Here is a 14,662-nt window from a genome sequence, read left to right as displayed (position 1 = left end):
GGCCTAGAGTGTCTCCCCCTTTGAAGAGGGGGATGGCCGTGGCAGCTTTCCAATCTTTGGGGATCTCAGACAATACGAAAGAAAGGTTGAACAGGCTAGTAATAGGGGTTGCGACAATTTCGGCGGATAATTTTAGAAAGAGAGGGTCCAGATTGTCTAGCCCGGCTGATTTGTAGGGGTCCAGATTTTGCAGCTCTTTCAGAACATCAGCTATCTGAATTTGGGTGAAGGAGAAATGGGGGAGGCTTGGGCAAGTTGCTGTGGGGGGTGCAGGGCTTTTGACCGGGGTAGGGGTAGCCAGGTGGATAGCATGGCCAGCTGTAGAAAAATGCTTATTGAAATTCTCAATTATCGCAGATTTATCAGTGGCGACAGTGTTTCCTAGCCTCAGTGCAGTGGGCAGCTGGGAGGAGGTGCTCTTATTCTCCATGGACTTTACAGTGTCACTGAACTTTTTGGAGTTTGTGCTTCAGGATGCAAATTTCAGTTTGAAAAAATGTCCCGTGCGAGAGAGGCAGGTTGAGGTTTCCAGGGTTAGAGTATTGCAGAAGTTGTCATATGCTGAGGCAGTGAAGAAGGTAGAAGAAGATGGGTCATGGGGAGGGATCCTGAGAGGAGTGGTGTGAGTAGTAGATCTGTACCAGTACAGAAGGATAGACCAACAAGTGATATGTGTTTCAGTAAGATTAGATTTTTAGCATTTATAGTAATGGTTATCAACTGTACTGCAGGGATGCAATGTAAGTCACAGAAAATTGAGGTTGTGGTGGCAGCTGCAGAGAGGTATTTGAGTGTGCGAGACGTGACATCAGAAGAGTTACAGTGTGTGTTAAGTGGTGTTGTCCCATCCTTTCAGGTTGTTGGCCTGAGGTAGGACTAAATAGATTTAGAAAGTGGAGTAGGGTGGTGATATTTTAATTATTTTTTATTTTTTAGTGATTGTAGTGTTAAATGGTAGGGTATTTGTGTATATATTTTTTTCAAGCAAAGTATAAGCAAGTTGTAATCCAGTCTAGTAGGTGGCGGTAATGCAACATGTATTGGATACTAACCGCAGTTAAACCTCAGCGAAGAAGAAGAATTCGAAACGCGTTTTTACCTTTTTCTGTTTGGTTCTGCGCAGCTTCTGTAGTTGTGGTCCATGCATGTCTGCGTCCATGTGTTAACTTGAGTTTTGCAACAAATAGCTAGTGAGTTATTACCGTTGTCATACAGTAAATATCTAAAATCATCAAATACAGCTACATTTTAAGTTGTCAACTTGGGAAAGTGCGCCGCAGAGAAGGTAATCGTTTTTATCTTACTTGATAGCTAAGTACCGGTAGCTAGCCTGTAAGCGCTTCGGCTCATTTCAATGCAGTCAGTTAGCTAGCATTGTGAACTTAGCCGGTGTCAGCATGTCAAAGTTGCAAGTGTTTTAACATAACTTTTACGGTGTGAATGTTCAATGTTAGTTAGATTGCTGGTGTCTTTTTTTCTCTCTGACAAAACAAGCTCTGACTACTTTGAAGGGGGTGCGCCCTGGTTTATTTAGCTAGCTTGCTACCTTAACAAGCTGCTCTGACTTCAGCTCTGGCATCATTAACGTAATAGATCATCTTTGCTTCAAGCCATGGTTTAGCTAACAGTCTTTGTCCAACAGCTCATTTTCTGTGTGTGTTGTCAGTTCATGCTCTAGTTTAAACTGTGGAGGAAGAGCCCTAAGTCTAACCAATATCTGTTTTTCCAACAGCACTGTAACCTCGCCCAATATCAAATCAAGTTTATTTTATATAGCCCTTCGTACATCAGCTATTATCTAGAAGTGCTGTACAGAAACCCAGCCTAAAACCCCAAACAGCAAGCAATGCAGGTGTAGAAGCACTGTGGCTAGGAAAAACTCCCTAGAAAGGCCAAAACCTAGGAAGAAACCTAGAGAAGAACCAGGCTATGAGGGGTGACCAGTCCTCTTCTGGCTGTGCCGGGTGGAGATTATAACAGAACATGGCCAAGATGTTCAAATGTTCATAAATGACCAGCATGGTCAAATAATAATCAGGAGTAAATGTCAGTTGGCTTTTCATAGCCGATCATTAAGAGTATCTCTACCGCTCCTGCGGTCTCTAGAGAGTTGAAAACAGCAGGTCTGGGACAGGTAGCACGTCCGGTGGACAGGTCAGGGTTCCAACTTGTACTCTAACTTGACTCCTTAAGGAGACCTATGTTATTTTCAGAGGTATAATTTACTGGCCCTGACAGCCAAGTACTCCATCTAAACGTGAATCGATTCTCAATTGCAATATGGTTCTAGAAACGTAAAACCCATGACTTTCATATGACATCAAAATAATTAAACAAATGCAAAATTTACACTAACTGTACACTGCAAGCAATGCATGTTAATTTTCAGACGAGCATCTGGTCTCTTAACAAAACTCCCCCGGACAGTAGACGCCTTCGTCTGATGACTCTTATGTGTAATGTAATGGAACTGGTGGTCATGATCAATGGCTGTCTGTGACAACTGACCATTATAACACATTGTTGTCATTTCTTCCAGGACTGAGAAGTGCCCTATGCTGATCATTACCGCTCGGCTACTCCCCCTCTTAACTGTACCCTTCACCCACCAGAGGATTCTAAGGACAGTTGGCAGTGTTGCCTACAGGGGACTGAGAACCATGGAGCCCCTCAGGGCCCCTCAGGATCCACAAGTTAACACCACCCTGTCTGGGGTAGACACCAAGCCTCAGCCCCCTACTTCTGGAGCCCCAATGGAGGGCTTGAACCCAACTCCAGCTGCCTCAACACCTGACCAGGAGATGCCCCCGACAACGGGGTTGTTGCCAGGGGAGACAGTTGTCAGGGAGGGCAAAGCGGCCATATTGTTTCCCAGTGCCAACGAGGTGTTTTACAACCCTGTGCAGGAGTTCAACAGAGATCTGACGTGAGTTTGTCTGATGGGGCGTATTCACTAGGAAGTAAACGGAACAGAGGGACCTACCTGAATTTGTCCAATAGAAACTCTCATACAGTTTGCTTTGGTGTGCACTTCTGAACACACCCCTACTGGTCCTTTATCCCTTAGCTGGCCCAACGTTCATACACCCCTACTGGTCCTTTATCCCTTAGCTGGCCCAACGTTCATACACCCCTACTGGTCCTTTATCCCTTAGCTGGCCCAACGTTCATACACCCCTACTGGTCCTTTATCCCTTAGCTGGCCCAACGTTCATACACCCCTACTGGTCCTTTATCCCTTAGCTGGCCCAACGTTCATACACCCCTACTGGTCCTTTATCCCTTAGCTGGCCCAACGTTCATACACCCCTACTGGTCCTTTATCCCTTAGCTGGCCCAACGTTCATACACCCCTACTGGTCCTTTATCCCTTAGCTGGCCCAACGTTCATACAACCCTACTGGTCCTTTATCCCTTAGCTGGCTCAACGTTCATACACCCCTACTGGTCCTTTTTCCCTTAGCTGGCCCAACGTTCATACACCCCTACTGGTCCTTTATCCCTTAGCTGGCCCAACGTTCATACACCCCTACTGGTCCTTTATCCCTTAGCTGGCCCAACGTTCATACACCCCTACTGGTCCTTTATCCCTTAGCTGGCCCAACGTTCACACACCCCTACTGGTCCTTTATCCCTTAGCTGGCCCAACGTTCACACCCCCCTACTGGTCCTTTATCCCTTAGCTGGCCCAACGTTCACACATCCCTACTGGTCCTTTATCCCTTAGCTGGCCCAACGTTCACACACCCCTACTGGTCCTTTATCCCTTAGCTGGCCCAACGTTCACACACCCCTACTGGTCCTTTATCCCTTAGCTGGCCCAACGTTCACACATCCCTACTGGTCCTTTATCCCTTAGCTGGCCCAACGTTCACACACCCCTACTGGTCCTTTATCCCTTAGCTGGCCCAACGTTCACACACCCCTACTGGTCCTTTATCCCTTAGCTGGCCCAACGTTCACACACCCCTACTGGTCCTTTATCCCTTAGCTGGCCCAACGTTCACACACCCCTACTGGTCCTTTATCCCTTAGCTGGCCCAACGTTCACACACCCCTACTGGTCCTTTATCCCTTAGCTGGCCCAACGTTCACACACCCCTACTGGTCCTTTATCCCTTAGCTGGCCCAACGTTCACACACCCCTACTGGTCCTTTATCCCTTAGCTGGCCCAACGTTCACACACCCCTACTGGTCCTTTATCCCTTAGCTGGCCCAACGTTCACACACCCCTACTGGTCCTTTATCCCTTAGCTGGCCCAACGTTCACACATCCCTACTGGTCCTTTATCCCTTAGCTGGCCCAACGTTCAGCTCAAGGCTGCGTTTTCAACATGTACCTTATCCCTGGACATATTATGGGATATATGCATACATTGCAATTTGGATGTTTTCCTATGGGTCTGTAAACCTTCAGTTGAAGGAACTGCATTTAACATGGCTTATGTAGAGCAGAATCTGTGAAGAAAGTATAGCAATGGTCAGAGCCATGTATTTACACTGAACAAAAATATAAACGCAACATGCAACAATTTCAAAGATTTTACTGAGTTACAGTTCATAGAAGGAAATCAGTCAATTGAAATAAATGAATTAGGCCCCAGTCTATGGATTTCACATGACTGGAAATACAGATATTGGTCACAGATACTTAAAAAAAAGTAGGGGCGTGGATCAGAAAACCAGTCAGTATCTGGTGTGACCACCATTTGCCTCATGCAGCGTGACACATCTCCTCCACATAGAGTGGATCAGGCTGTTGATTGTGGCCTGTGGAATGTTGTCCCACTCCTCTTCTACGGCTGTGTGAAGTTTCTGGATATTGGTGGGAACTGGAACACGTTGTCGTATACATCGATCCAGAGCATCCCAAACATGCTCAAAGGCTGACATGTCTGATGACTATGCAGGCCATGGAAGAACTGGGACATTTTCAGCTTCCAGGAATTGTGTACAGATCCTTGTGACATGGGGCCGTGCATTATCATGCTGAAACATGAGGTGATGACGGCAGATAAATGGCACGACAATCGACCTCAGGATCTCATCACGGTATCTCTGTGCATCCAAATTGCCAACAATAAAATGCAATTGTGTTCGATGTCTGTACCTTATGCCTGCCCATACCATAACCCCACCACCACCATGGGACACTCTGTTTAAAACGTTAACATCAGCAAACTGCAAGCCCACACGACACCATACTGCCATCTGCCCGGTACAGTTAAAACCAGGATTCATCCATGAAGAGCACACTTCTCCAGCGTGCCAGGGGCCATTGAAGGTGCCCACTGAAGTCAGTTACGATGCTGAACTGCAGTCAGGTGAAGTCCCTGGTGAGCACGACGAGCACTCAGATCAGCTTCCCTGAAAGGGTTTCTGACAGTTGGTGCAGAAATTCTTCAGGTGTTTCATCAGCTGACATGGTGGCTGGTCTCAGACAACCCCTCAGGTGAAGAAGCTGGATGTGGAGGTCCTGGGCTGGCTACACGTGGTCTGCGGTTGTGAGGCCGGTTGGATGTACTGTCAAGTTCTCTAAAATGACGTTGGAGGCAGCTTCTGGTAGAGAAATGAACAGTCAATTCTCTGGCAACAGCTCTGGTGGACATTCCTGTAGTCAGCATGTCAATTGCACACTCCCTCAACATGAGATGTCTGTGGCATTACTGTGTGACAAAACTGCACATTTTAGTGGCCTTTTATTGTCCCCAGCACAAGGTGCGCCTGTGTAATGATCATGTTGTTTAATGAGCTTCTTGATATGCCACCTGTCAGGTGGATGGATTATCTTTGCAAAGGATGGTACAGGGATATAAACAAATTTGTGCTCAATTTGAGAAGTAAGCTTTTTGTGCGTATGGAACATTTCTGGGATCTTTTATTTCAGCTCATGAAACATGGAACACTTTACATGTAGCGTTTATAATTTTGTTCAGATCAAATAAATTAGTGGCGCAGCGGTCTAAGGTACTGCATCACAGTGCTAGTAGGTGCCACTACAGACCTGGGTTCGATCCCGGGCTGTATCACAACCAGCTGTGATCGGGAGTCCCATAGGGCGGTGCACAATTGGCCCAACATCGTCCGGGTTAGAGGAGGGTTTGACCGGGGGGGCTTTACATGTAGGCCGTCATTAATTAAGAATTTGTTCTTAATTGACTTGCCTAGTTAAATGAAGGTACAATAAATATGGCTCAGGCTATGGTAGCTAGCTGGTTGTTCATCACAGGTATACCTGCTTCATGTCTCCGTCTTGCCCCCCTTCTCTCCAGGTGTGCGGTGGTTACAGAGTTTGCCCGGGAGCAGATGTCCCGGAGGGGGGTGAAGGTGGTAGTGCCAGGGGAGAAGAAGAGGGTGGTGGTCAATCTAGCTGACGAGGAGAAAGAGACAGACATGCAGACAGGGGAGAAGAAGAGGGTGGTGGTCAGTCTAGCTGACGAGGAGACAGAGATGCAGACAGGGGAGAAAGGAGGAGAGGAGCCAGTCGTAACTGCTTCAGTGGGGGAGCGCTGTCAGGTATGAAAAAGCATGTAGATGTGTGTGTGTGTGTGTGTGTATGTATGTATGCTTGCATCCATGTTCTAACCCTACCATTCTCCTCTCTCCACAATGGTCTGCCAGTGTGTTGGTATTCTAACCCTACCATTCTCCTCTCTCCACAATGGTCTGCCAGTGTGTTGGTATTCTAACCCTACCATTCTCCTCTCTCCACAATGGTCTGCCAGTGTGTTGGTATTCTAACCCTACCATTCTCCTCTCTCCACAATGGTCTGCCAGTGTGTTGGTATTCTAACCCTACCATTCTCCTCTCTCCACAATGGTCTGCCAGTGTGTTGGTATTCTAACCCTACCATTCTCCTCTCTCCACAATGGTCTGCCAGTGTGTTGGTATTCTAACCCTACCATTCTCCTCCATCCACAATGGTCTGCCAGTGTGTTGGTATTCTAACCCTACCATTCTCCTCCATCCAGAATGGTCTGCCAGTGTGTTTGTGTTGGTATTCTAACCCTACCGTTCTCCTCCATCCAGAATGGTCTGCGTGTGTTGGAGGGTCTGGCAGCGTCTGGCCTACGCTCTGTGAGGTTTGCTCTGGAGGTGCCTGGTCTATCTAGCGTCACGGCTAACGACTTCTCAGCCAAGGCTGCTGCCCTCATCGCCCGCAATGCCCAGCACAATGGGGTCACACACCTACTGCAGGCCAGCCAGAGAGACGCCAGGTTGGTCTCTCTCTCTCTCTCTCTCTCTCTCTCATTCTTTTCTTCTCTTATTTTCTTTTTTCTTTATGTGCTTGCTCACTCAGACAGTCTTCTCGGAGTCAAACTATCACTCTCCATTTATCTTTTCTTCTTTCTCCCTATTATTCAATCTCTCTCCCTCTTTACCTCTTTCAATCCACCTATTTCTCCTTCCCTCTGCCCCCCCATCATGTTAATCCCTCCCCGTCTCGTTCCTCCAGCATGTTAATCCCTCCCCGTCTCGTTCCTCCAGCATGTTAATCCCGCCCCGTCTCGTTCCTCCAGCATGTTAATCCCGCCCCGTCTCGTTCCTCCAGCATGTTAATCCCGCCCCGTCTCGTTCCTCCAGCATGTTAATCCCGCCCCGTCTCGTTCCTCCAGCATGTTAATCCCGCCCCGTCTCGTTCCTCCAGCATGTTAATCCCGCCCCGTCTCGTTCCTCCAGCATGTTAATCCCGCCCCGTCTCGTTCCTCCAGCATGTTAATCCCGCCCCGTCTCGTTCCTCCAGCATGTTAATCCCGCCCCGTCTCGTTCCTCCAGCATGTTAATCCCGCCCCGTCTCGTTCCTCCAGCATGTTAATCCCGCCCCGTCTCGTTCCTCCAGCATGTTAATCCCGCCCCGTCTCGTTCCTCCAGCATGTTAATCCCGCCCCGTCTCGTTCATCCAGCATGTTAATCCCGCCCCGTCTCGTTCATCCAGCATGTTAATCCCGCCCCGTCTCGTTCATCCAGCATGTTAATCCCTCCCCGTCTCGTTCCTCCAGCATGTTAATCCTGCCCCGTCTCGTTCCTCCAGCATGTTTATCCCGCCCCGTCTCGTTCCTCCAGCATGTTTATCCCGCCCCGTCTCGTTCATCCATCATGTTAATCCCTCCCCGTCTCGTTCCTCCAGCATGTTAATCCCGCCCCGTCTCGTTCATCCAGCATGTTAATCCCGCCCCGTCTCGTTCATCCAGCATGTTAATCCCGCCCCGTCTCGTTCCTCCATCATGTTAATCCCTCCCTGTCTCGTTCCTCCAGCATGCTGATGTATGAGATGCGGGGGAAGAAGGACCGCTATGATGTCATAGACCTGGACCCCTACGGAAGCCCCGCCCCTTTCCTGGATGCCGCCGTCCAGGCCGTCGGTGAAGGAGGTCCGTAGATGTCCGTCAGTTAACCTCTCTGCTGAACTTAACATGTTTATGTGTCAGCGACAGATACATTGAGTGTGTTTTCCAGTGTGGTTTTCCTAAAGCCGTCTCTCTCTCTCCCCCAGGTCTGTTGTGTGTGACGTGTACTGACATGGCTGTGATGGCTGGTAACAGTGGGGAGACCTGCTACAGCAAATACGGCTCTGTCTCCATCAAAGCCAAGTACTGTCATGAGATGGTGAGGAACGCTGGGCTGAACTGTATTCCAGCAGCGTGTATTTTCAACTGAAACTGGATGCAAGAACAACCTTGTTGGTAGAATACGTGTGTAGTAGAAGGAACATTTAGGAAAGTTGTGTGAATACATTTAGAATATCAGTTTGAGAGTTTAGCTGTGTAGCTTGTCTCATAACTCTCCCTCCCTCTTCTCCCTCCTCCCCCAGGCTCTGCGTATCATCCTGCATAGTCTGGACCAGAGAGCTAATGTGTACCAGCGGTATATCCACCCTCTGCTCTGTGTCAGTGTGGACTTCTACATACGAGTGTTTGTCAGGGTACACACTGGACAGGCCATGGTCAAAAACTCAGCAAGGTATGGACACACACACACACACTGTAACAATACTTTATCTAGACATAAAGTCTTCATAACGGACTTTAAAGTTGTTATTCTGAAGATATGATGCCGTTACGCCGGTCATGACGTGTTGATTGATTTGATGTTGTGTTTCAGTAAACAAGCGTTGGTGTATAACTGTGTAGGCTGTGGGTCGTTCCACTTACAACGACTGGGCAAGAGGACGACTCAGGGAAAACAGTAAGACACTATTTCTCTATATGGGTTATTCCTGTCGAGTTGGGGAACTTTTGTGTTAATGTTTCTCTCTCTCTCTGTGTGTGTTAATGTTTCGCTCTCTCTGTGTGTGTGTTAATGTTTCTCTCTCTCTCTCTGTGTGTGTTAATGTTTCGCTCTCTCTGTGTGTGTGTTAATGTTTCTCTCTCTCTCTCTGTGTGTGTTAATGTTTCTCTCTCTCTGTGTGTGTGTTAATGTTTCGCTCTCTCTCTGTGTGTGTGTGTTAATGTTTCGCTCTCTCTGTGTGTGTGTTTCAGTATAAAGTACTCTGCATCCACTGGACCGCCGGTCGGAGCAGAGTGTGAACACTGTGGACACAGACACCAGGTGAGGACACACACACACACACTCTCAAACACACGGTCTCTTACTTTCTCACGCATTCTCTCCGACACGTCTCTCCCTCATCCTCTGTAGCTGGGTGGTCCTATCTGGGGTGAGGCCCTCCATGACGTGAGCTTCGTTCAGAAGGTTCTATCTGCCGTGTCTGGGAACCCGTCCCGCTTTGGAACCGCCCGTCGCATAGAGGGCATGCTCAGCATGGTCACAGAGGTGAGAGGTTAGGGGTCAAAGGTCTACAAGAAGCAGTCTGAAATACACTTTCTATTATTACGTGGGATAAGACATGGGGGGCCTTTTCTCAACTGCATGCTGCTCTCCTCCTCAAAACCCATTGGAGGAGAAGGTCAGAGGTGAGGAGAAGGTCAGAGGTGAGGAGAAGGTCAGAGGTGAGGAGAAGGTCAGAGGTGAGGAGAAGGTCAGAGGTGAGGAGAAGGTCAGAGGTGAGGAGAAGGTCAGAGGTGAGGAGTATGCAGTTGAGATTCTTCCATTGATGCTGATCCGAGGTTAGGTTGGGGTTGTCACTCTTAATGGTAGGATTGGGAGAAAGGGTCAGCTGATCTGAGGTTAGGTTGGGGTTGTCACTCTTAATGGTAGGATTGGGAGAAAGGGTCGGCTGATCTGAGGTTAGGTTGGGGTTCTCACTCTTAATGGTAGGATTGGGAGAAAGGGTCAGCTGATCTGAGGTTAGGTTGGGGTTGTCACTCTTAATGGTAGGATTGGGAGAAAGGGTCGGCTGATCTTAGGTTAGGTTGGGGTTGTCACTCTTAATGGTAGGATTGGGAGAAAGGGTCGGCTGATCTTAGGTTAGGTTGGGGTTCTCACTCTTAATGGTAGGATTGGGAGAAAGGGTCGGCTGATCTGAGGTTAGGTTGGGGTTGTCACTCTTAATGGTAGGATTGGGAGAAAGGGTCGGCTGATCTGAGGTTAGGTTGGGGTTGTCACTCTTAATGGTAGGATTGGGAGAAAGGGTCGGCTGATCTGAGGTTAGGTTGGGGTTGTCACTCTTAATGGTAGGATTGGGAGAAAGGGTCAGCTGATCTGAGGTTAGGTTGGGGTTGTCACTCTTAATGGTAGGATTGGGAGAAAGGGTCAGCTGATCTGAGGTTAGGTTGGGGTTGTCACTCTTAATGGTAGGATTGGGAGAAAGGGTCGGCTGATCTTAGGTTAGGTTGGGGTTGTCGCTCTTAATGGTAGGATTGGGAGAAAGGGTCAGCTGATCTGAGGTTAGGTTGGGGTTGTCACTCTTAATGGTAGGATTGGGAGAAAGGGTCAGCTGATCTGAGGTTAGGTTGGGGTTGTCACTCTTAATGGTAGGATTGGGAGAAAGGGTCAGCTGATCTGAGGTTAGGTTGGGGTTGTCACTCTTAATGGTAGGATTGGGAGAAAGGGTCAGCTGATCTGAGGTTAGGTTGGGGTTGTCACTCTTAATGGTAGGATTGGGAGAAAGGGTCAGCTGATCTGAGGTTAGGTTGGGGTTGTCACTCTTAATGGTAGGATTGGGAGAAAGGGTCAGCTGATCTGAGGTTAGGTTGGGGTTGTCACTCTTAATGGTAGGATTGGGAGAAAGGGTCAGCTGATCTGAGGTTAGGTTGGGGTTGTCACTCTTAATGGTAGGATTGGGAGAAGGGGTCAGCTGATCTGAGGTTAGGTTGGGGTTGTCACTCTTAATGGTAGGATTGGGAGAAAGGGTCAGCTGATCTGAGGTTAGGTTGGGGTTGTCACTCTTAATGGTAGGATTGGGAGAAAGGGTCAGCTGATCTGAGGTCTGCCTAAGATGAGCCAGGTGTAATGTCCAAACTTGAACTGTTGTCTGTGTGTGTTCAGGAGCTGGAGGATGTGCCTCTATACTACACGTTGGACAACCTGAGCAGCACAGTACACTGCAGCACTCCCCCTCTGCTCCAATTCAGGTCAGACCTGCTCTCCCTCTCATATGACTGTCTTGTCTGATTACATCAAATACAACTCACCCCCCCCCCCCCCCTCTATTCTTGAACTCACCCTCTCTTTCTCTCTCTAGGTCGGCTCTGCTTCATGCGGGCCACAGGGTGTCTTTGTCTCATGCCTGTAAGAATGCTCTAAAGACGGACGCTCCTCCCAGGGTCCTCTGGGACGTCATGCGATGCTGGGTAAGACACAATGCACCATGGGAACCATTTCAATATGGGATGAAACTGAAAGTCCAAGTCCCAATCCAGGTGTAGATTTGACTGTATGTGGTGGTTATCTTGTATCCTGCAGGAACAGTCTAATCCAGTGAAGAGAGATAGACTGTCAGAGAGCAGCCCTGCTCACCACATCCTCAATACTGAACCCATGTAAGTCTGGGACTGAACCAACTGCCTGGGAGATGAAGATGCCAGTAGAGTTTAACATAGAGATGGTATAATGTAGTGATGAATATTAGGGAAAGGTAGGTGTATTGAAAACAAGCCATCATGTCTTGCCTCTCTCCCCTATCTCTCTCTCTCTCTTTCCTCTCTCTCCCCCTCCCCCGTCTCTCTCCTCTCTCTCCTTCCCTCTCTCCTGTCTCTCTCTCCTTCCCTCTCTCCTGTCTCTCTCTCCTTCCCTCTCTCTCCTGTCTCTCTCTCCTTCCCTCTCTCTCCTGTCTCTCTCTCCTTCCCTCTCTCTCCTGTCTCTCTTTCCCTCTCTCCTGTCTCTCTCTCCCCCCCTCCCCCATCTCTCTCTCTCTCTCTCTCTCTCCCCCTCCCCCATCTCTCTCCCCCCCCTCCCCCATCTCTCTCTCCCCCCTCCCCCATCTCTCTCTCCCCCCTCCCCCATCTCTCTCTCTCTCCCCCCCTCCCCCATCTCTCTCTCTCTCCCCCCCTCCCCCATCTCTCTCTCTCTCCCCCCCTCCCCCATCTCTCTCTCTCTCCCCCCCTCCCCCATCTCTCTCTCTCTCCCCCCCTCCCCCATCTCTCTCTCTCTCCCCCCCTCCCCCATCTCTCTCTCTCTCCCCCCCTCCCCCATCTCTCTCTCTCTCCCCCCCTCCCCCATCTCTCTCTCTCTCCCCCCCTCCCCCATCTCTCTCTCTCTCCCCCCCTCCCCCATCTCTCTCTCTCTCCCCCCCTCCCCCATCTCTCTCTCTCTCCCCCCCTCCCCCATCTCTCTCTCTCTCCCCCCCTCCCCCATCTCTCTCTCTCCCCCCCTCCCCCATCTCTCTCTCTCTCCCCCCCTCCCCCATCTCTCTCTCTCCCCCCCTCCCCCATCTCTCTCCTCTATCTCTCTCTCTCTCCCCCCCCTCCCCCATCTCTCTCTCTCTCCCCCCCTCCCCCATCTCTCTCCTCTATCTCTCTCTCTCTCACCCCCTCCCCCATGTCTCCTCTCTCTCCCCCATGTCTCCTTCTCTCTCCCCCATGTCTCCTTCTCTCTCCCCCATCTCTCTCTCTCTCTAGTCTACAAGCATGTTTTGATGTGAGGGAGGATGCCAATCCCCAGTCCCGCCGTCGTCACCTCACCCGCTTCCAGGAGAACCCTGAACCTTTCTGGGGGCCCAAGGCCCGCGCCAATGCTGGGTAGGATACGCTAATTAATACTAACCCCGTCCTTGACCTCTAACTCTAAACCTCAGGCCAGCTGGGGGCCCAAGGCCCGTGCCAATGCTGGGTAGGATACGCTAATTAATACTATCCCCGTCCTTGACCTCTAACTCTAAACCTCAGGCCAGCTGGGGGCCCAAGGCCTGTGCCAATGCTGGGTAGGATACGCTAATTAATACTACCCCCGTCCTTGACCTCTAACTCTAAACCTCAGGCCAGCTGGGGGCCCAAGGCCCGCGCCAAGGCTGGGTACGGACCCTCAGACACTTATTAATGATGATCTCAACATGAAGTTAGCTAAATAAATATTTATACAGTATTGGTTTAAACCTCTCCCCATTGTTTCTTGCGGTCTCCACCTGCCTCTTACTGTGTTCTTCCCGATATTCTCTCTTTTCTCTGTCTTTCAACATATATTTACATTGCCAAAGGAAGTGAAATAGATAAACAAAAGTGAAATAAACAATAGAAAATGAACAGTAAATATTACACAAGTTCCAAAGGAATAAAGACATTTCAGATGTCATATGTCGAAACAGTGTTGTAATGATGTGCAAATAGTTAAAGTACCAAAGTGAAAATAAGTAAATATGGGTTGTATTTACAATGGTGTTTGTTCTTCACTGGTTGCCCTTTTCTTGAGGTCACAAATCTTGCTGCTCTGATGGCACACTGTGGTATTTCACCCAATAGATATGGGAGTTTATCAAAATTGGATTTTGTGGGTCTGTGTAATCTGAGGGAAATGTGTGTCTCTAATATGGTCATACATTTGGCAGGAGGTTAGGAAGTGCAGCTCAGTTTCCACCTCATTGTGTGGGCAGTGAGCACATAGCCTGTCTTCTCTTGAAAGCCATACGGCGGCCTTTCTCAATAGCAAGGGTATGCTCACTGAGTCTGTACATAGTCAAAGCTTTCCTTAAGTTTGGGTCAGTCAGTGGTCAGATATTCTGCCACTGTGTACTCTCTGTTTAGGGCCAAATAGCATTCTAGTTTGTTATTTTTTTGTTAATTACTTGACGCATTGGAAAGAATTATCTTTTTGTTTTCTCATGATTTTGTTGGGTCTAATTGTGCTGCTGTCCTGGGGCTCTGAGGTCTGTTTGTTTTTGTGAACAGAGGACCAGCTTGCTTAGGGGACTCTTCTCCAGGTTCATCTCTCTGTAGGTGATTACTTTGTTATGGAAGGTTTGGGAATCACTTCCTTTTAGGTGGTTGTAGAATTTAACGTCTCTTTTCTGGGTTTTGATAATTAGTGGGTATCTGCTCTGCATGCATTATTTGGTGTTTTCCGTTGTATACGGAGAATTCTGCAAAAATATCCTGTCTCAATTTGGTGTCTTTCTCTCCTAGTGGTGGAGGTATCTCATCCGACCTGGAGGACAGGAGGAAACAGGGTCAAAACAAGAGGAAGAACCAGATCACAGACGCCACCCAGCTTAAGAGCTTCCCCTGCAAGAGGTTCAGGAAGGTATGGGAGCACTGTTTCCCTCACCACACCCTGTAACGCTAGGCATTGCATTACACAAGATTCAGGAAGTCACAAGAGCTTTCCTT

The 14,662-nt window shown here is 48.8% G+C and overlaps 1 protein-coding gene across 1 annotated transcript in view; it reads left to right on the top strand.

Moving 5' to 3' along the window:
• Positions 1-1,142: 1,142 nt before the first annotated feature.
• The window catches only part of LOC120018124 (tRNA (guanine(26)-N(2))-dimethyltransferase-like), a 15,513-nt gene continuing 1,993 nt past the window's right edge, over positions 1,143-14,662 (top strand). The window contains exons 1-15 of the mRNA XM_038961129.1: positions 1,143-1,285; positions 2,540-2,926; positions 6,274-6,517; positions 7,032-7,219; positions 8,259-8,374; positions 8,497-8,609; positions 8,815-8,963; positions 9,105-9,188; positions 9,482-9,551; positions 9,642-9,776; positions 11,391-11,476; positions 11,587-11,695; positions 11,808-11,884; positions 12,962-13,081; positions 14,459-14,576. Of these exons, the coding sequence (XP_038817057.1) occupies positions 2,556-2,926; positions 6,274-6,517; positions 7,032-7,219; positions 8,259-8,374; positions 8,497-8,609; positions 8,815-8,963; positions 9,105-9,188; positions 9,482-9,551; positions 9,642-9,776; positions 11,391-11,476; positions 11,587-11,695; positions 11,808-11,884; positions 12,962-13,081; positions 14,459-14,576 (1,980 nt within the window). The 5' untranslated portion in view covers positions 1,143-1,285; positions 2,540-2,555. The remainder of the gene's footprint in view (positions 1,286-2,539; positions 2,927-6,273; positions 6,518-7,031; positions 7,220-8,258; positions 8,375-8,496; positions 8,610-8,814; positions 8,964-9,104; positions 9,189-9,481; positions 9,552-9,641; positions 9,777-11,390; positions 11,477-11,586; positions 11,696-11,807; positions 11,885-12,961; positions 13,082-14,458; positions 14,577-14,662) is intronic.

The sequence above is a fragment of the Salvelinus namaycush genome, chromosome 2 (genome assembly GCF_016432855.1).
Source record: "Salvelinus namaycush isolate Seneca chromosome 2, SaNama_1.0, whole genome shotgun sequence".
NCBI lineage: Eukaryota > Metazoa > Chordata > Actinopteri > Salmoniformes > Salmonidae > Salvelinus > Salvelinus namaycush.
This window is presented reverse-complemented; position numbering and strand designations above follow the sequence as displayed.